Source organism: Bombus flavifrons, chromosome 12 (genome assembly GCF_040668555.2).
Source record: "Bombus flavifrons isolate JBK064 chromosome 12, iyBomFlav1_principal, whole genome shotgun sequence".
Classification (NCBI taxonomy): Eukaryota; Metazoa; Arthropoda; class Insecta; order Hymenoptera; family Apidae; genus Bombus; species Bombus flavifrons.
The window spans coordinates 9,132,083-9,152,460 of NC_138453.1; the positions used below are offsets into that span (position 1 = coordinate 9,132,083).

At 40.7% G+C, this 20,378-nt stretch overlaps 2 protein-coding genes across 7 annotated transcripts; one reads left to right on the top strand and one right to left on the bottom strand.

Annotated features, from left to right (window-relative positions):
• Nucleotides 1-491: 491 nt before the first annotated feature.
• Nucleotides 492-3,758, top strand: LOC138185417 (uncharacterized). Of its 4 annotated transcripts, XM_069124333.1 has the most exons (4): nt 1,639-1,928; nt 2,001-2,100; nt 2,293-2,639; nt 3,462-3,758. In XM_069124333.1, exons 2-4 carry the CDS (start codon nt 2,009-2,011, stop codon nt 3,554-3,556), a joined length of 534 nt encoding a protein of 177 aa, XP_068980434.1. In that variant the 5' UTR covers nt 1,639-1,928; nt 2,001-2,008; the 3' UTR covers nt 3,557-3,758. The 4 variants fall into 4 exon arrangements, with proteins under 4 accessions (XP_068980437.1, XP_068980434.1, XP_068980436.1 ...); XM_069124336.1 differs by lacking the exons at nt 1,639-1,928; nt 2,001-2,100 and adding an exon at nt 492-628; XM_069124335.1 differs by lacking the exon at nt 2,001-2,100 and having other exon boundaries at nt 1,647-1,928.
• A 27-nt stretch (nt 3,759-3,785) lies between these two features.
• gem (transcription factor CP2 like gemini) lies at nt 3,786-20,336 on the bottom strand. Of its 3 annotated transcripts, none has more exons than XM_069124308.1 (12): nt 19,705-20,336; nt 19,149-19,338; nt 17,690-17,834; nt 14,789-14,866; nt 13,165-13,374; nt 12,822-12,966; nt 12,227-12,463; nt 11,644-11,892; nt 11,501-11,577; nt 6,682-6,871; nt 5,647-6,097; nt 3,786-5,424 (listed from the first exon to the last, which is right to left on the bottom strand). In XM_069124308.1, the coding sequence occupies exons 1-12, from the start codon at nt 19,840-19,842 to the stop codon at nt 5,372-5,374; spliced, it is 2,163 nt and encodes a 720-aa protein (XP_068980409.1). In that variant the 5' UTR covers nt 19,843-20,336; the 3' UTR covers nt 3,786-5,371. The 3 variants fall into 3 exon arrangements, with proteins under 3 accessions (XP_068980409.1, XP_068980407.1, XP_068980406.1); XM_069124306.1 differs by having other exon boundaries at nt 12,227-12,439; nt 19,149-19,380; XM_069124305.1 differs by having other exon boundaries at nt 19,149-19,380.
• Between the last annotated feature and the right edge of the window lie 42 nt (nt 20,337-20,378).

Here is a 20,378-nt window from a genome sequence, read left to right on the forward strand (position 1 = left end):
TGATCAACAATAATGAATTCTTTTATAATCGTTATTATAAAAGATGGTTATTTATTTTACAAGTGGGAAGGCTTGTGATAAAATGACATACATATGATAAAACAATCGTGAGTGCATCTTACTTACAATTTGTACAGTTTTTACTTAAATCAAGCATTTTTAATAGCGATCCATTTACGAATCAACTATCTACCTCTATTAAAGAGACATTACTTTTACCGTAATAGATATAATAAATGAAATAATAAAGATTGATTCTCCGACGCTGGATTTAAAAATCGATATATGTTATTAACGTATGTATAAGTAACAGTAAATGTAATATGAATATCGTTCGATAAATTGACAATAGAATAAAGACAAAGAATAGCATATTCTTTTCTAAAGAAAGAATCATAAAAAATATACCGTTAGCTGATCAATTTCTTAACCTTAAAATAACGTCAGACTGTTTCTAGGTGGCGTTAAACGGAGACCTGTTTCAGTACATATCTGTTCTTAAAATTTATCGAAAATTTGTGATTTCCCGAAATGGTGGACCTTAGCAATGGTTTCGACAACCCAATCGAACATGGATTCAGTGATATCGTCTTCATAACACCTGCAATTTTAGTGATTGGTCTCGCCGGTAAGATACATTTCTAAAAAAGCGCGGTGTCCTACGCTGCAGAAATTACGGCTTTTTCAAATCATATGGCTGTTTTTACTGCCTTATTATATAAAATATATTATAGTAAAGTTACAGACAGTTATAAATTTTTCGATAAAGAGAATCCATTAAAGCCAACAAGCCGGAATCCTGTTACATACATAGGTCAAACACCTACAGCTGTCGCACGTGATTCAGATTTATGAACTAGCCTAGTGCGACGCGACAAGTTACGACATAGTAGACATACAATTTCATTGATTCAGATACTTCAAACTTATAATTGTCTTAACCCCTTAAGTGAACAATCCGATATGGCATCGACCTCGTGTGATGTACGCATATTGCTTAGCTCGTGACAGTCACGGGGTTGTATATCGACACATGATTTCATGATATATTTGGTTTTACTATCATAGGAACATGTATACGATTGTAGTCATCTAATTTAACATAGATCTCTGAAGTTAATAATATAAAAACATTTCATTTAAAAAATTCCTTTGATTGAGAAGAAAACAATCCAAAGGAGATATCGGTAAAAAACGAATATGAAATACTTACATGATTTTATTGTATTGACGTTGAATTATGTATTCCATGCTTCAAAATATGAATACGTACATATGTTGTAACCGATACTTTGTATAATGTGTTAAAATCAAACATTCTGTACGAAATTTAATCTTTTTCATTTGCTTGAAATAAAAAGTTATTATTTAGCTTTTATTTCCTTGTCTTAGAATAATTCCCTTAATCAATCAATAGAAAGGAAAGATAGACTTTTTGGAAACTGTTTGTTCAATTTTGCTAATCACATAAAGGGTTAATGCACGAATGCGGTTCATTTTCTAAGATAAAAATAATTTTCACGAGTACATCTTGCGAAATACATAATTATGATAATTATGACTTTGTATCCCCACCAACAATGCAATGTCTGATATTATTGTTAGTTCAATATAAGAAACGCAATACGTCAGCCTAAACGTGTTTTAATCTACATTGCAAGGTCATTTAGGCGAGGTTAAGTAGCATTTCGTGGCTTTACGGCTAACACGTTGGAAGTGGCCACGTTGGCCTGACGTCCATATGACTACCAATAAGATAACTAACATACAGATCCTCTTTGGATTTAACCAATCGTTGGTCACATATTTGATCATCGTTCATGTTCCCGCCAAGCACGAGCGATCTTTTCAGTAAAACGATCATCTTTTTGAGGAGCGCCAGTTCTCCGAAGATCTCCTCCATTTTTTCATATAAAACGTTTCATCAAGTACGTAATCGTGGTGGCCAAGGGTGTCCTCATATTCTTATAGTTTTTCATTGAAACGAAAAATCCTTCCAGGTACGCTAATGAATTACAGTTCAAACATTATCACTAATAACTCGCTAACAATCTTTCAATATAACGGACGTGCTAATCGAATTGGAAAACAAAGACAATGGTACTTGTTGCGTTTATTTCTAAATAACGATTTTAAATTTTCCGAATGGACGAGCATCTGATGATTATTGGTCTTTTCTATTAATCTTCGGTGTCGTGTAAAAATGTCATTATCTAATCTGCGAGGAAAACGTACACATCTTGGAATGATCATAGATATCTACCAATATAACCAAATAATGTTTCTAATTAGGATGTGGATGATACTTGCAAGTGGCCTTTTGGCTGTTGCACTAGCAAATTCGGACAATGCAGCGAGTGTTGCACCGGAAGCAGGTTCCAACGAAGCCATACTTCCTCCGGAAGTGGGCTCTAACTTCGAAGAAAAACTCCCAACGGCGGAGCAACTCCTGGGGATGCTCGATTCGATGACCGGCTTGTCAGATGAGGAGAAATCGAAACTCAGGGAGGATTTGTTGAAAACTATCCAAGAAAGTGATGATTTTCCACAACTTGGCAGCCAACCGATGCCTGGCAATGATCTCACTATGCAAACTATGGTCCTTTTGTCTTTGTTGAGTGTAGTTGCCCTCATTTTTGGTAAATATTTTCTTGATTTGAGCTTCTGAAACTTAGTTTTATTGGATGTGAAAGTTAGACAATTTTTTTCCAATTATCGATGGTAGGCTGTTATAGATTGGTTATTGTTTTCCTTTTCCTCTGACTACTTTCAACGGACTGGTGTTGATTCGGTAAATATTTTTGTTTTATCAGCTGCATTGCATAACAAAAGCCGCTAAATCGTCATTTCTGCATCGTGTACGACCACAGATCAGTTCGATGTGCTACCTGTTATCTAATCGACCACTTCACCACTGCCCGCGAACAATTATTTGATCAATCGTATCCTCACCTGCTAACAGAATTAGCGGTTTATCGGCTAGGTTCTCGTAGCTAGAAAAAAAATTCTGTGACTTTTGCTTTAACGGTGTACGGAATATGGATAAAGTTTTGGACTCGTTGCGAGAGAAGGGTATATTGACCGACGATATACAGGACAAATTTTCAAATCTCCTCCCGGACCATGCCAAGGAAAAGTTGTCCAGCATATTTCAGCGATATCAAGATTTGGACAGTGAAGGAAAGCAACAATTTATGGATGAAGTAGTCGAAATGTTAAAAAAAAAACTGCAAAGTAGTTCGAGCTTATATTCACTGTATTATACATTGTTTTATTCTCAGCCGTACACTATTTTTATTTTCGCTGTGCTATTTATAGCTTTCATTCTTGGTATGTCGTTTTTATAAACCGTTTAGTATTTATAGAGAATCGTATAAACGAGATTGATATGTTTTAAATAGGACTCGTTCTATTTTGTACTTGATAATGTTATCGTTTTATCTGTACTTTTATGATTTTAGTGTTCTTTGTCTACAAATTATTCAAGTGCTTGTCGGAGAGGGAGTCGAAGCGGGAGGAAAAAAAGAAGAATAAACAGATGAAGAAAAAGAAGTAACGCGAACGAGGTTAATGGGGGCATTGCATTATGGAATGCGGCGAGAGAAATATGAATGTGCAACGTATAACGAATTGCAGCGATATGTACGTTGCATCGTTTTGTGGAACCATTTATCGTATTTTATGTACGATAAAAGACAATTTATATTTCACGACTTACTCTATTTTGTTAAATAAAAGAATATATTTATGAATAAAAACTGAAGCCCATTTATTAGGGGACAATATATTTTGGCAACAAAGGATATTTATTGTGCCGTTCTGTGACATACATCATATTCGCCGAAATTTCTATCGAAATATGTATATAGCATGCAACCGAATAATACACTTCCATTTATTACAGTGGAAGTTCAAGTTCCTATCCTTGTAATTTCATTTCGCACATTATCTAAATTAAAATATACAAAGATAGTTTTGCCCCATTTGCTAACACGATTCTAACAATTGTTACGCGACTCATTAGAGTGATGTAAACGACACGCGTTTTTACGTTGTATTGAGCACTGAGATACATTACTGGTTCAATTCACATATTAAAGGTACATTCGATTGTACATAAAATATAGAAAAACGATGTTAATAGCCATATCGTAAATATTGACATCCATTCAGGAATTCGTATCTATCATTAATTCTGGAATTGATTCTTTGCAAGATTCCTAACTTACGATTTAACATTTGGTAGTAAATTATAATACTTGGTATGTTGTCCATGATTTACAAAGATGTTTAGGGAAAAATTGATCTTCTAATTTGTACTGCGATGTAGTGTGAACATGATTTTCCGTGGCAAAGCAATCATTATTACTCTTAATTGTCAAACTCTAATTAAATAAATCCTAACACTTTGCTATGAACAAAAAAGAAAAAATAAGGCACTTATATCTTTTCTAAAGACATTCTTTTAATATCGAAGAATAGAAACTTTGGTTTGGTTCTCTATTCTTGCTCCTTTGCCTTGGCAAAGTAGTTCCGTTAGGAGTGATGCTTTCTACGTCCTCTTAGGCGTCGTGGCTATTCGATATCGTAATAATTAATGACAATAAAAAATATTACGCTTTGTGTACATAGAGATCATATTCATCGGCGACATCGTTCATTAACGTTTTAGATAAAATGTGTAAATTGGAAATAACAATTCATTCGACGCTGATGAATAATCATAACAATAACAATATTCGCATACTAAATTTGCATGTCGTGGCACAAGAATTGAGTAATTGCAGTAAACACCGCCACTTACGTCTTCTCTAAATAAATTTTCAAACTAAGTAATTTACTTAAATTCTAAGAAGAGAAAAGAATTATCTGAGACACCTGTATATTACTTTTATGATAATTGAAATTTTCCTGTAAAGTAATACATATAAAATATATAATTTGACACATATATGTATTTTTTGTAATGCTGAAAACTTGTTTATCGCTAGAAGCAACAACTGCTTCTGAAATATAGTTACAGCGGAATCTTCTAGTGAGTATTGCGTGTAGAGTTTGGTTATATCTCCTCGTCTATCTGTTAGCAAGTTCCTATTTGTTCTTTTCTATCTACTTGCACAAAATAGCCGCCAAAGATAAAAAATTAATTAACGATTAATCAATTTACCACCTTCTATATTCGCCAATAAATAATCAAAAAATATTCCTTCATAAAATCCATCGTCATAATTTAAACCGGAAAAAGTACGCTGTTTTTAAGCCCTACTACATAGTAAATTTGTTATCGAATCACAGACACATTTGGCAAATTTAGAACACGCGAGAGATCCATTGAGTAATTTTGTAATTAATTTATCATTGGTTGTATCCTTTAGGAACGCGATGAAGGCTTTAGAAGCAGCTTGTAGCGTTCGCTCGTGTTATCTGCAACATAAAAATTATCTATTAACACAATGTTAAATTATTTTCTTTATCGACTAGGTTAGACTAGAAATTGAAGGGGGCATTGTAAATGATTTCTTAATAATTTTTCCTACATTCGAATATGAAACTTATTCCTTTCTTTCTACCTCAATAAATACAACTTAAATATCGGAGTTGTCTCTTTCAATTTCGAAGTCATCCTTCCCTTCTTCCCATCTTTACCTTTGATAGTTTCAACGAAGTACATGCTTTCGTCCTTCATGTTTGCTACCAATTCATCGGTAACTATAACATGGATACCTTGGGGACCAAGAAAGAGTACAGAATGTAGTCGATCGTGCGGCAAACTTAAGGTGTTCAGTAGCTTGTTTATCAAGGCACTGCTGGTCAGACTGTCCAAGTAAGCAACTCTCCAAAGCGAACCGTTGTCTTCCAACGAGAAATAGAGGGTAAGTTTTGGGGTTGGCGCTTTCGAGTGCAGCGCATTGAACAATCGAATCCCATCAGCCAGGCCACAAATTTGGATTAAGTCGTCTCTAGAGAGTCGCAAGATATCCGAAGCAGAGAAGCTCGCGAACGTGGACTCGAATGCATTGAAACGACTAGCACGAAGCCACGTGGTTGTCTGTGCCGCGTTTGCGTCTGGTGACAATTGAGCCAAACACGACGGTGCCTATATAATCAGACAAATTGTATTTTTACGAGTTCCAGTTTACCGTAATATTTAAACTGAATGTTGTTTTTGTTCTTCTAAATGGACTCCTCTAAATAACGCGAGACAAAATTTACTAATTTACGTTCTCAAAGGACCGAGATCCTAATCGTTTGCACTCGGAATGCATTTTAACATTTCTATCCATCAACTGAGTAACGAAAAGCCAGAAAGATTTACAATTATTTTATTTCTGTTTCAGTTTCAGTTTCAGAAAGAAACTGTAATTTCCGAATCACGCTGCATACTCTAACGATAAACTTTCTTCTTGAAAAAAATCTTTCACGAACTTTTATTGAAAAAATCAAGATAACCACCGAGTATCTAAGACCATGTCATTGTCGTATCATTTACACGTTTGATATTTTATTTCTTATGTCCGTGTTTGTCTATAGCGTTTACATGAATTGATCACGCGAATACAAAGTTCGTGTATCGTCTCATACAAGATATAGAAAAAATCGTATCCGCGTAACTGACATTCCCAGTGCAAAAGCTTAAGATTTCCATTGATATCGTTTCCAGCTGATTTTCCGTAAACTAACTTCAGCTTCGATACAGGACTGGTCTGGCAAAATTGCCGCAGGCGATGGTAGAGCCGGCGCTGTTCCCACATTTTCCTTTACAGCATCAGAGGCAGGAACTAGAGGTACGATACCCGGATTGGAAACCGAAAGTGCCAAAGGCGCTACCACAGGAGATGTATTGCCACTTATAGAGCGGGTTTGAGGTGATCTGCAAGAATAACAGTTATTTCTTTTAATTCGATGAAATATTATTTCTTCGATTCCTACGTTTATTTTAATCGAACGTAAAATCCGAACAGATATCCTCAGTTTAAATACTCGAATATTTTTGCATTGATCAAGGCAACTGGTGACAAAGTAGACGCTATGGAAGATTGCTGTCCGCGTAGAACGTGAATTAACGACATTAAGCACAATGAAAGCGAACACGGTAATAATTGACACCGCAACCTATCGCTACTGTATGAATATTAAGTCATTCGGCTGTGCCAGTGTTCGAAGAAGTACATCTATTATTCATAATGAGCGTTTTCTACTCGAAACGCGCTAAAGTATAAATAATGTAACTTAATTGCCGACCTTAAGATCATCTAATTTATTAGCGAGTTACATAAGTACGCAAGAATAATGGCCAGACACACGCGAACCAACGAAATTTCTTCGTTCGTTTTTCTCAACGCTAATATTCTTGTAATCGTGTAACGACATCCTTACATGGCGCGCCTCTTCAAGCGAAAAATCAGCCTGGAAATCCCCTTCCCGTCGATTCTTTTGTTGTTCCTGCCTTTTCTTATCGTCAGGCTGACTAATCCGCCGCGCATGAGATTACCTCTTCTCGTTCTGGATTCCGAAATAGAATGAATAAACTTAGCCACAACTTCCACTTGCAGAGGACCACCGCTGACCGTTACTTCATGCTCCAGGAGGTAAGCCGAGGCATTTCCGCGAAATTTCTCCGTCGATCTGATTGCCCAGCAACTCTTCAACTTCCAACTGGGACAGCTCTTTGTCATCTCGACTACTCGCTTTTTCGATTCTATCAACGTTCCCAAAAAGAATTTCCTTCAAGCATATATTCTCGTGAAAAGATTCGCGGTTCCCTTGACAGATTTCTTTCGACTTTTCATTCGCTCTTTCATGAATATATGCAATCTGAATACGCGAACGCTCGACCAATTTCCGATTCTTTCTTCGCCCATTCGTATAAATTTCAATGTTAATCGATCGCTTCCTGTTGGTTCAGCCTCGGACAGCGTTCGTCCTTTGGCAAATACATTTTTATTATCGTCGTCGTCGTCGTCGTTGTCGTCGTCTGTTGCCTCGATTTCTCGAGAACGGTTTACAGTTACGTCAGTCTCTCGGTTATCGATAAGATTTGTTTGAAACGTAGGCAGCTTTAAGCCTTATTCGCAACTGAGGTCCGATTGATCGTTCGAAAGTCTCGATTGGAGAAGGCTGAGGTCGGATACGATCGGTAGGAATCTGATCGCTATTGGTACGCGACTCTGCTGCGAACCGGATATCTCTAGTTTCGACTTTGTTCGCAGTCACGCGAAATTTCAAAAAAATAATGCGATCCTCTCTCTCGATGATGGCTGTGTACTCCTATTGTCTCTCCTCCTTTCTCTCTTTCATCTCTCGAAGGTTCCAGCGACCTCTACTATATCTCTTCTTTTTCTTTCCCGAGCTAGGTAAGTCGCGAATAATTCCAGAAACTACCAACTAAATCGGCAGCCACCTGCGTTCGTTCTGATCAAAATGTGTGGTCGATTACGTGACAGGCAACTTCTCGAAGACTTCTCTCGTTCACCAACCAACCGGCAAATCGTTCGGCCGCATCTTTAAGCGATTGTTCGTATTCCTATTCGATTCTTCCTGTTCCTTGTCCACTGTTATAGAAATCAAATTGCCATCGGGCAAGTTATATCCTCTCTACACGACAAATGGCTTCTAATCGCGAGGGTAAGCGAAAATTCTGCTCCTTGTTTTTCCCCGATTGCGTTACGTGATTTAACCAACTTCCTCGTTCGTTGATTTTCTAAAACGGCCTTCTAACGTTTATCGTGAGTCAACATCCAATTTGCTGTTATCGATATCTTTGGTCTTCGTGCTCGCGATGAGACGAGTTGTATCGAAGATACAAGATACCGCGTTAACGCGGTTTCGAAAGGAAGTTTCACGTGGAAACGTAGGTGTATGTCAGTTCAAGGCTGAATCGAACCGCCCTGGCATCAGCTTTTCGGCGGCCAGGCTGCTCGTCATCTAAGGAAGTGATCCTGGCGTGACAGGAGCACCTGACTGGCCAGGATCTCACGCACAACCACGCTCTGATCGTCGACGCGTAACGATTCGAGATCGAGGATACTCGACGCGCGAGACGATTCCGGACGATTAGCTGGAAAACGAAATTCTACACCGGACGAGGGCATTCCAACGGCGTGTAGCGGCTTCACTCTCGATTCGATGCCCGATCAATAATATTTCGCCAATCTGGAGTGTTCTTTGCTCGTTGTTGCGCTATGGTTACGTAGGAAAGTAGCCGAATCACAGTGTGTGACGCATGCGAGCCACGGACTTCCTCTTTAGGCAAAAATTATCGTCGTCGCGATCCCTCGGACATTACACGTCCGCTTTCGATCGCGTCTGTCCTTTTTCCCTTTAGTTTCCCTCTTCGACGTTCGTTTTACTCGATACGCAATATCGGTTCACGATCGACGTGATTCAGTTCGCGATCGATGCTCACGATCTCCGCCAGGAAGCGTGGACAGCTCTCTGTTCCGGGATTCGTGTACAATTTATTTTTAAATTCACGGTCGATGCAGTAATCCGTGTGGTATCTTGCCGGTGCTTTATTCGTCGAAGGACGTAGACCCGTGCGCCGGAACGAACGGAAAACCAAGATCTCACCGGTTGTTAAATTATTTCACAAGGTAGAAATCGTAGCACTTATTCCCGTGCATGGTGCACTCGACCTCTGGCCGAGGATTACCGCTACGACACTGACCAGTCCACGCGAGATTCAATACTCTTTGGATGTTGAACGTGTATCACGCTTCCGTTGCCGCGTTTCGTTCCCCTTTCGTGCTTAAAGAGAAAATCTTCGATCACGTCCGCTTCTGCCAACCAGCGAGTAAAAATGGTCCGCAGAAACGAGCAATAACGAGTGTGTATCGATTACTCGCCGGGATAATCGCGACCAGCGATCGCTTCGCAGTAGGATCAGCCAGCTATAGTACGTCGCAGTGGAACGTAGCGAATCACACGAAAAGATAGTCACCGATCACCGTTTTATTTATAAACAAGCGTTCTCAGCGGTAGATCATGTCTGCGATTCTCACTGGGTTCCGTTTTTGTCGATTATCTTCTCGTCCACCAACAACGTGTCCCGTTCCCGGCGTAGTATCGCGACGCACGCAAAAAAAAAAGTAAAAAGAAGGTGGGAGAGAACGACGGAATAAGCAGAGGAACGAGCGGCTCACGAGCGGTATATCGCGAAAAGACCAAACGATTCCGACGAAAGAGGCTGATGGATAAACGGAGAACCGAAGCGGCTGCGCGGCGATGCGTGTATCGTGTAGCGTTCTGAATTTATTTGTCGTCGAGGTTGTCTCTCTCTATTACTCGGAGCATCGTTGTCGGCTCTACCAGATGCCGGCTTGTGCCAGTTCGAGCCAGTTTCGTGACTCCCGTGCTAGCACCTCCTCTTCCACCACCTTATCCCAAGCCTCCTATCGTCCATTGCCATTACCATCGCCACGCTTTCAGCCACCACTTTGCGAACTACTTTTACCTCCTCCACCTCCGATTCATCACCAATCCCCCTACCTTCGATCCCACGCTCGTTCCAAGAGAAACGGCAACGCAGCGCTGCATTTCTGCATTGCAAGCAAACCAGCTGCATCATGCAACGTGGCTGTGCATCGGTCTTTCTCTCGAGAGGATCGTTCTACTCGCGATTTTACGTACTCTTACGTACGCGACCTTTATGGACTTTTCTGTCGTTTCTGACTTTCCCGACTCGAATGTCAAGAACGACCATGAAACACCTGACCCTCTTGCTTCCGCTCAATAACATGAACGACACGATATTCTTTGTCTTTCGGTTATCACGATAGCTATTAATAGAGCGACGATCGAGGAAAAATGGCAATCGTACGACGGAATTCCTCGATACTCGTATTTACGTTTAATCATCGTTATCGTAAAAAGTAGTGACATTGAGAGCGCGCGGACTTTGATGCATTGCAAAGTTAATGTCGCATTATCGAACGTCGTTCGCATACAAAATACTTGCGATTTTTTATTTCATTTTTCTGAAAGAACGACAGTACTAATAAGATGGTGTCACGCTTTGTTTAGTTTCGACAGAGTAGGTTGATCGATGCAAATTGTTGTTTAATTAGGCGAAATAACAGAAACTCGTAATATCCAGAACGAGCCGGTTAATTTACATGGCAACATACATTCACCGACACGTTGTGTAATCATATTTTACAACGATATGAAATAAACGTGTAACCCGGAAAAAGCTAAGCAGCAACAGGTACATGTTAAATATTCGAAAGGGAAAAAGACGATGATATGATTTGTTGTGTCGATGTAAACTGGTAGTCTCTTGTGTAAAGATCAAGGAGAAAAAATGTCTATCAACAAACATCGATCCTCACATACAGTAGTGACAGACGCTAGGGGTCAAACAAAATAAAAAGAAAATCGAACATGGCAGTTCACACTTGTTCATGCGTATCTACGAAAAAAATTGTACAGAAAGTCATCGTGATTGCGTCGCAGATCACAGGAGGAATGAAATGAAAACAAGATTAATGTTTGCACTTACACTGCCTCTGTTGACGCATAGGGGCTCCCTCCATTTTGTGTGACCAAATTGGATGGCGATAACGAGTCTAAGGGAATCTGTAATCAAACAGCATCCAACCTGGTTTATTCTTTGGCAGAGAGAAGCATGAAATGACGACTTACGTCGGACAGAACCGTGCAGTCGTAGCTTGGCTGGTACTTGTCCTGCTCGTGTGCCGGTCGTCGCAGTATCTTGTCCCGATCTTGCTTATGTTTGCGATCAGCACCTTTCAACTTGAAGACCTTTACCTGGCAAGATGCAGCGTGCAAACGAGGGCCTCCCGGTAATCGCGTTTCCACTTGGATCCGAAATGGCACGCCTTTTTCCCCACCATGTTTCTTGGGCGTGAATTCAGTGCTAATACAGTTCACCTAAGGTGCAACAATCGAATACCATTTTAGTTTCAGGGTTGGTTTCACGCACCCTTTGGTAAACGAGTTTGATACTACCATACGAATTTCCTTTTCAACTATACAAAGATTTTAGAAAACTGTACATTAATATACACTAAGAGATTTTCCATTTTCTTAAAACGTTAAAAGTCTTTTCCTCGGTTGAAAGTACATGCAACGAGACTTAAAAATTTGGTGAACCGCAAAAGGGTCATCATTTGATCGAAAGATCAATGTTTTGAAACAAAGGAGAATAGATAATTAGCTGTAATTGCGGTTGATCTTTTTTTATTTGCAAATCCCTTTCCTGCACCTTTATATAAACGCCGACTTCCTTGGTGGGGTCCCACATGAATTCCACGCTATTATTGGACGGGGACGGTTGACAAACGTCTACCATCCCATAACTAAGGGGAACATCGACCTCGAGCAATCTTTCACCGGGTCTTGCGCGTTGCCATGCGAGCATCTGTTCCCGTTCAGTGTACTGAAGTCTCCTCTCGTGGAAGCAAATGCGGATTGTCGACTGAAACAAAAACGTTGGATGTCCCTTCAGAGACGTTGTAGCACCGTTTGGGTGACTCACATCTTTCGAACGTCCAGGACCTTTATGAGCTCATTTGGGTTGTTACGCGTGAAGAACAAGGGAGATGTATTAATAATTCGTCAATGATATATCGGTGATACGATGATGATAATAATGATAATAATTGGTAAATTTTGTCTTCATATTACATGATTCCTGTCGTCAACGACAGACAAGAAATCATCGCAACCATCATACTGCAACCAGTATGAGCTCGTTTGATTTCGTTTTGAGAAACTAATACGTTTTTTAAGATGTTGCTACCCAAACATAGACGATCTCCTGATCTATTCTAGGGAACCCGTAATGAGTGACCAAGTACCTTCAAAATCTTCCCGCGATATGCCGACAGATCGCCCAATTTCTTCAATTTGATCTCGTACGATTGACCCTGATTCAGGTAGGTGAGCGTCTCTTCGTTGACTTTCGTCGCAATGCTCGTGGCAGCCGCAAGCACGTATTGGAAACTATAAGAAACGTTACTCTCCTGTTAGTCAATAAAATTCGTAACTCTTACTATATAATCGCGCGACTTTCGTATCCGCACTAGCGTGAAAACCACACTACATTTCGTGCGTTTTATTTTATAAGGATTTTAACTTAGAACGTTCGGCTACGCTGTACATTATATTGTTGGAAAGTTGCAGTAAAAATCAACCACGTACCGGCAGTCCTCGTTGAGTTCGTTTCCTTGTTGAGAGGATGAAACGTGGTTTCCCGAGGACGATGTTGGAGGATACTCCTCGTTCGAGGAGTAAAGCAACTGATGAAGACTAGCTGCTGTCTGCCCATTATTGTTACTGTCAGCCTCGACAGAGCCGTTCGAGTTGTTCGCTGGTGCCGAATTAATTGTTCTCTGTGACACGTGGTTTAAACTGAAGCAAACATTGAACGAGAAAAGAACATCAATCCTATGTGCATTCCTATAACGTTCGTTACGTTCACACGGAGGCCTGTAAGGTTGTGCGTATATGTACTTTTAATAGCAATTGTCGCGCTTCTCCGAGATTAACGCGATTCGCGATTAATTTCATACAGACTGCACTCACTATAAATTAAAGAACACCGACGGCGAGAGCGTTAAATCCGACGGTGTTTTCATTGCTGTTGAAACTAGTTTCAGGAGGAAACCGATTGTATCATACGAAATGAAATTACACTCAATTCGCGGTCGTCACGAACAGTTTTCACTAGTTCGTCGAAATACTTTACTGCTATTAGTCTCGGTGTGGGTTGTGCGTAACGCCGAGTTCCTAATTAGGGGCAATTTCTACGCAGACAATTCATCCATTACTCGCGCAGCTTTCGCAATAATACGCTCTTATGGTTTCCATTTCTTTCTTTCTTAACCCTTCTAACGAATGTGTATCTACGTTCGTCCAAGCGTCGTTGTCTCTCTTCTATAAAGTTTGCTCGCTTAAACAACTCCTAGGATACATCGCAGCGCGCGTCGATGATATTTAGCACGATGCACGAGTCAGAATCTCCAGCGGTGGACCAAGTCTCGGTTAAAAATAAATACTGCTTGAATCGTCGGAACATCCAAAAATACATCCAAAAAAAAAAAAAAAAAAATCAACGTTCTTTGGTCCGTTGTTTGTAACGAGTAAGAAATCTAGAACAAAATCTAGAAAAGTGTCCGATAAGTTCCACGAATCGCGCTAACTTGCAAGTTTAATCTCGCTGAAAAACATTCGAGGGATTACATTGCGCGCGTATATGTATCGTTTTGCCGTGAAGATAAACGCGAAATTGATTCCGTGAGATCGCACGGACGCAGGCTCTTAAAGGAATCACGTTTCTCGCACGATCGTGTCGGACGAACTGGCACGGGACACCAACGGGGTAACGCGGCGAGAAAACGATCGAGAAATCTCGTAAGAGTAAAGGTCTGACCTGCGTGCCATTTGTCCGATAGTTGTGCGAAGAAACGTGACGATAGGCCTCCTATCAGTCTCGAGACTCTGCGGGGGAGTCTCGCGGCAAATTCCGCTGTTGGCTTTGTTTTCTTCCTTTAAGGTCGCCGCTCCTGTACCGTTTCCACCGTTTCTAATCAACGTACTGATCGAACGCCACTGACGTTTCCAGCGACCGACTTATCGCGAGACGATCACGCGTCAATAGGCGGAGGAAAAGGTAGCTAGAAAAGGGAAGAAATATTCGCCGCGATAGACGAAGGATGCGGTTACGAAATGAACGTGAATGTGCTCAGACGAGGTGATAATGCCTCCTGTGTAACGCACGAACAAAAACGCTCAGCGGATTTTGTACCGTGCTAAGACAACTTACTTGGAATTTTGCTGATTTTCCGGTGATGGTGCTTCTTGCTTGAACACCGTCAACGATGGTAACGCGAGCAGGGCTTCGCTGCAAACAAATTTCAAACGATTATTCAAACGATGTTCTTTCTTTCTTTTTCACGCGTATTCACTGACTACGATTTGAATCTCCATCCGACGGTTTTTCGTTGAGTAACGATTAAAATTAACATAAAATTAGTATTGGTTGATCTGTAACGATATTGCGAATTACATAATCGCGCATTATTAAACATAAAGTGCGGTAGTGTCCGAGGTGGATAAATGCAAGTGGAATCTAATTTCTTCGAAAATTTTCTATGTTTACTTCACGCAAGTATTTTTCCTTAATTGACTGGGCCTCTGTTAGTTACACTTGGTTTTTGCGACGTTCGCTACTACAGAATGCCGTTAAAATCGATTTAGGTTTACGATTGGAGGATGTGTCCGATAATAACCAACAGATTCCGGTTTTCGCTATCGACGCTTATTGATTATGAATTCGTGACGCAAGCGGCTAAGAAACGGTCACTAGTATGTGTGTTTTATGTGCCAATATCGAATCAGTTATAAAATAATGATCCATTTTTTTACAAAGACAGGCGATTCGTATTGCCTAATCGTTCGTCGACTCGTCATCGACGTTTAAACTTCGCCGATTAACTTCAACCTTTTGTAAGCTATGATCGTGAAAACAGAAACACTCGTATCTGTATATACGACGATATCCGGGTACCTCTCGGCAATTTACTTACAGATAAAAAGTTCATCGTCAGACAAGATCCAGCGCGAACTGGAAAGAAGTTACCGCGGCTTACATAAACGACATTTTATGAGAGTAAAGGAAAAAGGATTTTAGATATTCTCATATATCGGATTTTCTCGCGTTCTTGTTGTCGTCTAATGGAGCAATCGTAAAATCAGCAATGGATCAACAGTTGTCGAGCGTTACACCACATAACCAAAATGCTTGTAATTGTAAAATGTAGAGATGCGTCTCTGCGATGTACCGTAATTATTAAGGCGGACCAATTGCTGAAAGAATAGTTTGAGAACCGCCATGATAAGAATCACTATATGATAAGAGTCAGTAAGGTCAATCAAAACCGGAACGTACCGGTTCGCGAATAAAGCGACATTAATATCAACCACAGTGTAGTATCGCGATAAAGTACCACCGAAAATACAAATTAGTCGAACAAATTTGGTGTAATTACTAAAACAAATTTGACATTGCTGATCTCACTTAATATTTTAATTTAATTTACTAATACGTTGTAGATGCTATAAACAAGGCCACAACAAGGTTCTTATCGTTTTTGTTGACGAATATAAAGTCAGTGGAATAAAGGGACTTAACTGATTGTAAGAAACAACAAAGAAGTCGTCCATAAGCCGCAGAGCAAACAGGGCCACGAGTAATAAATGAATAAAAAATGTTTTATTTAATAATCTTACTTTAATCACTCACCTACTTTTCAAATATTGATGCATGTTTCCAGTTCTCGGAACTCGAGCTCAATTTCTTTCCTTTGTATATATTCAACGATTCCACAAACACCGTTTAGTTCCTTTATCTACACTCATTTATTTTCTCTTAAACATTTCTTAATTATGTTAAGGAGTTACTTTTCTTTTTGGCATAGATCTTATATAAACCGTAAACCATGTTCAGAGTCACTTATACTTTTACACTATATCCTAGATAGAAAAATAATAAAAAAATGCTGGTTCTGCGCTCGTGAACAATTCCACGGATCAGTCCTATTTAGACTTACGGCAGAAGATAACCGTTTTCTACAAGTTTTCATTCATGATCTTCCGAAAAATCGTCTAGATGTTTTATAAGGACAACGAGGGAGGTACCACGTGTAAAGCAGGTCTGTCAGCTGATTCCTAGCAGTCGTCTGGGCTGTTTCTCGCACAAACGTTCGTAAGTGCGTTTAACGTGTATTATCTAACATCGAAAGTTCCAAATGGTTGAATCATTTGTTCGTCCACTACTTCCTGTTATTACATTTTATCTTTCACGCAGATTGTACGGAAGTTCGGTTCCTCGAGTATCCTACTGTGATTTGAAAGTTGTTGAACCTTGATGAACGAACATGTGACTATAATTTATAACATGTCATCTATAATTTATTAACGACCTGGTCGAAAAATGTACGAAGAAAATTATCTAGGACTCGTTGCAAAACGCGTTTCTAATTACGTTTAGTGAAATAAGTAGCGAATTAAAAACGGCGAATAGATTCGTCCAAGTGCAAATGGAGAAAGTTGTTGAACGAAGAAAACTCTTCAATTAATTTCACTTGACGTGACACGAAAATTCTGACAGGTTGCTACAATTGGTTTCAGGACAGAAACGCACGTGCCTGTACGCGCGGACACTCGCAAAGCGTCTAAGCGCCTGCGACCGGTGTGATTTCCCAGCGTACGACTGTTCAAGCCTCGAAACACCGACAACTGCGTCTGGTTTTAACCGGATTTCTGACTCCACGTTCTAGTTCCCACTACCGACTACGTTTTAATCGAGATTCGATCCATTCCTGCAACGTGCACTGCACATAGGTTCTCCACGGAAACCTACTTTATCGGCTTTGAACCTCTTCGCTCATATTGCAACAAATTCTTCGTGATCGACCATCGATCGAACTTTAATAAAGATCCAAGTAACTTCTGCTTTTTTCAACTAAAAAGATAGAGTTCTGCATGGTGGACGACTATACAGAAAGATCGTCGAGCCGTTTTCTACTGTACAACTAATTTGAAAGAGACGACGACGCTTTATCCTACTCCTTCTCTACTACTCACCTTCGTTTAATCGAAGTTCGCTCTTATCACTCTGACCTCTTCCGATAAAACCGCTTCGGACGAAGAAAATTCTATTTACCTCATGTTATAGGAGGCGACGGCTGTCGCGAGGTCGGAGGCCGCAAGTGCCGACAGAGATCCATCGAAATCGGCGGCAAGATGTTCTGCCAGCTCCTCCACTTGGGTTGACCATCCTTGTCCAGAACCATTGTTCCCAACAGATCCTGGAAATACGAATTACAAATATGAAATAAACGAATATACGATATTCAGGGAAAACATACGAAAACAACCCTATATTTTATCGTGACAAGACCTGTGTTCTTCTCTAAATGCAACATCATATTTTCCCTAATTTTATCACACCGATGTATAGCGTACAACCTTGTGCATTAGCGTAATTGATGTAAAACTGATGATGCATGGCGCCAATCCTAGACTTGGTCTCCTGGAGGGCCATGACTGCGTTTCGTCGCCGACTCTTGGAACTTATGGCAGGATATCGTCGACTATGCAATAATGGCAACCTGGCGCTGTCGACTTCACACCACTTCATTCTATCTTTCTACGAGGGGATAAACCGGAGCTAGCACACTTGTAGCAACACCACCGAAATAAAAACGATGCGCATGTACCTTCGCGTAGTTTCTCTCGGATGGAGAACTAGTATCAGCTTCTCCTCTTTCTTTCCTCGGACTTAATCTGCGATACACTGTGTACTCTGGAGTTATCACAGTTTCTGTGACCACGTGGTCGAAAAGGCGTCGAATAAACGCGGAACGACACTTTTAGTGAATCAGTTTCGAGACGTTCTCCGAAGCAGTATCTGCTCCGATATACAACCACGAACTTGGACGTTTCGCTACAAGAAGACGAGGATCCTTCGTGGACACAAGTTGAACGAAGACGTAGCACGTTCGGTTTCGAAACCTAACTAGGACCGTTACGAAGCGATGTTGGTAATTCGGCAGCTTCTAATGACAGAATCTTGTTCGGTGAAGCGCAACGTTATACGACAATTTTTGCGTAGCAAATGGAATCCTTCTAAGCCACGGATCGTTGGTGTTCTCTTCAAGTACATAGACTTTATAATTGTACTTGGTGGCGGATAATTTAAAGCATCTAACACCGTAGATACGTGACTGAAATTGAGCGGGATAAGAACTTAGAATCGCCAGTGCCTACGACTGTGTATCCGAGGTCCTCGACACGACCTTTCGAATGATATGTCTATATTGAGAACTGTATGATAGCAACGACGCTGGTGCATTCAAAGACTCGAACGAACACCAAAAAATAGAGGAACTACTTGGAAAATCTATGGAGCGAATTTTTTTTTCTACGTATACTCATCTCCGAGACACGAGTACACGGAGAAATTTATTTATCTTGCCACTTGTTGCACAATTTTCTAATCAGTCTCAGTAGATCGCTCGGTGAACTCTAACCTATTGTGCGTTCTTAAATGCTTAAATCGATAAGTTTCGTAGTTGCTATACAATCCACGATTACTGAATACTTCATGTACATGTACTAACCATCTCTCCTAGCATGTTTCTTCTCGAGTTCCGTAATTTGTGGCAACGGCTCCCCGGCTCGACGTTTCAGGCTGCTCTGCTGGCAATTGGGGGAATTGTCGGAAGACGGGCTGAGATGTTGGGGTGATTCGCTGCTCGAACGTATCTGGACACTGTCCTCCGGGGAATCCTTCGGTGAGTTGTATTTATCCTGCCATAAAGAATTTTGTGGACTGTGATATCCCATTGACGCCTATAAAACGTTTGATCATCGTCAGTTCACGGGATGAATCGCGCGGAGCTTCACGGATTTCGCTCGAAGAGCCACGACGACGCGATTCTCAAACTGCTAGTTGCGCGAATAGAATCGGCTCTATCGCGTGTTCAACGAGAGCGCGATGAACGAAAACGAAGAAGAAAAATTGACTGATATGGTTAACGCGCGTGTTGGAAATACGGAGGACGTTTTTGCCCTCTCGCAAAGTTCATGAAAACGAGCGTCGTGAAGCGTCGCGTTCAACGCGAGTACCAACGAGATGATACCATTGTCCGAAGGAAGGAACATCGTGAAACTTACATGCTGAGTGGCGATGGGGTCGCACCTGTTCTGACGAACTGGGGACAGCTGTTCGTACGGAGGCGACGGTGTATTGGGAAACCATATCGTCCCGTTCAAAGCATCTGCACCGCCGTCCATGATGAATTCCAGCTCCATCCAACGACCCTAAATCTCGAAACACTCCTACCAGGGTTTGTTTCTCAGGGTAACACTACCTTTATCGATTGTTTTCTTTCTAATCACGATTCTATTCGCCCTTACTGTTCGAGTGCTCAGAGATTCTTTGGAGAACGCTTTGGTCGCCTATTATTCGAAGAGAAGACTATAAGTCCGAGTTTAGTTAGAACATGAACGATCATCCACGCTGAAATTTTTTGGGATCAACAAGGACTCGGGCACCTCTGTCGCTCGACTTTTCTAAGCGCTAACGTACATTCTGCGGCTGATAGGTTTCCCAGTTTTTGTTCTTTCGTCGGTTCGTTTCCCTCGTTCCACTTGATCTTTCGGATTCTTTCGTTTCACCAAAACGTCCTCCTTTTTTCTGCGTCCTCCGCGTATTTTCCTTCCAGATCGACAATGATCTCGGAAGTGCGCACGGTGCATCACTCGACCACCGTCAATGAAGGGCCGAACTTCCTCGAGATAGAGCTATCCTTAGAACATTACGAAGAAGCTGTTGTACAATTTCTTGA

Bases quoted from the DNA above. Each gene is read 5' to 3' on its own strand.
- LOC138185417 (XM_069124333.1), top strand. From the start codon at position 2,009: ATGAATTACAGTTCAAACATTATCACTAATAACTCGCTAACAATCTTT. The intron at 2,101-2,292 runs GTACTTGTTGCG...GTTTCTAATTAG, and splicing joins ATTGGAAAACAAAGACAATG to GATGTGGATGATACTTGCAA. The intron at 2,640-3,461 runs GTAAATATTTTC...TTATGATTTTAG, and splicing joins TGTAGTTGCCCTCATTTTTG to TGTTCTTTGTCTACAAATTA.
- gem (XM_069124305.1), bottom strand. From the start codon at position 19,842: ATGGAGCTGGAATTCATCATGGACGGCGGTGCAGATGCTTTGAACGGG. The intron at 17,835-19,148 runs GTTAGTACATGT...TCGTATTTCCAG, and splicing joins GAAACATGCTAGGAGAGATG to GATCTGTTGGGAACAATGGT. The intron at 12,464-12,821 runs GTACTTGGTCAC...ACGTCTCTGAAG, and splicing joins ATCGCGGGAAGATTTTGAAG to GGACATCCAACGTTTTTGTT.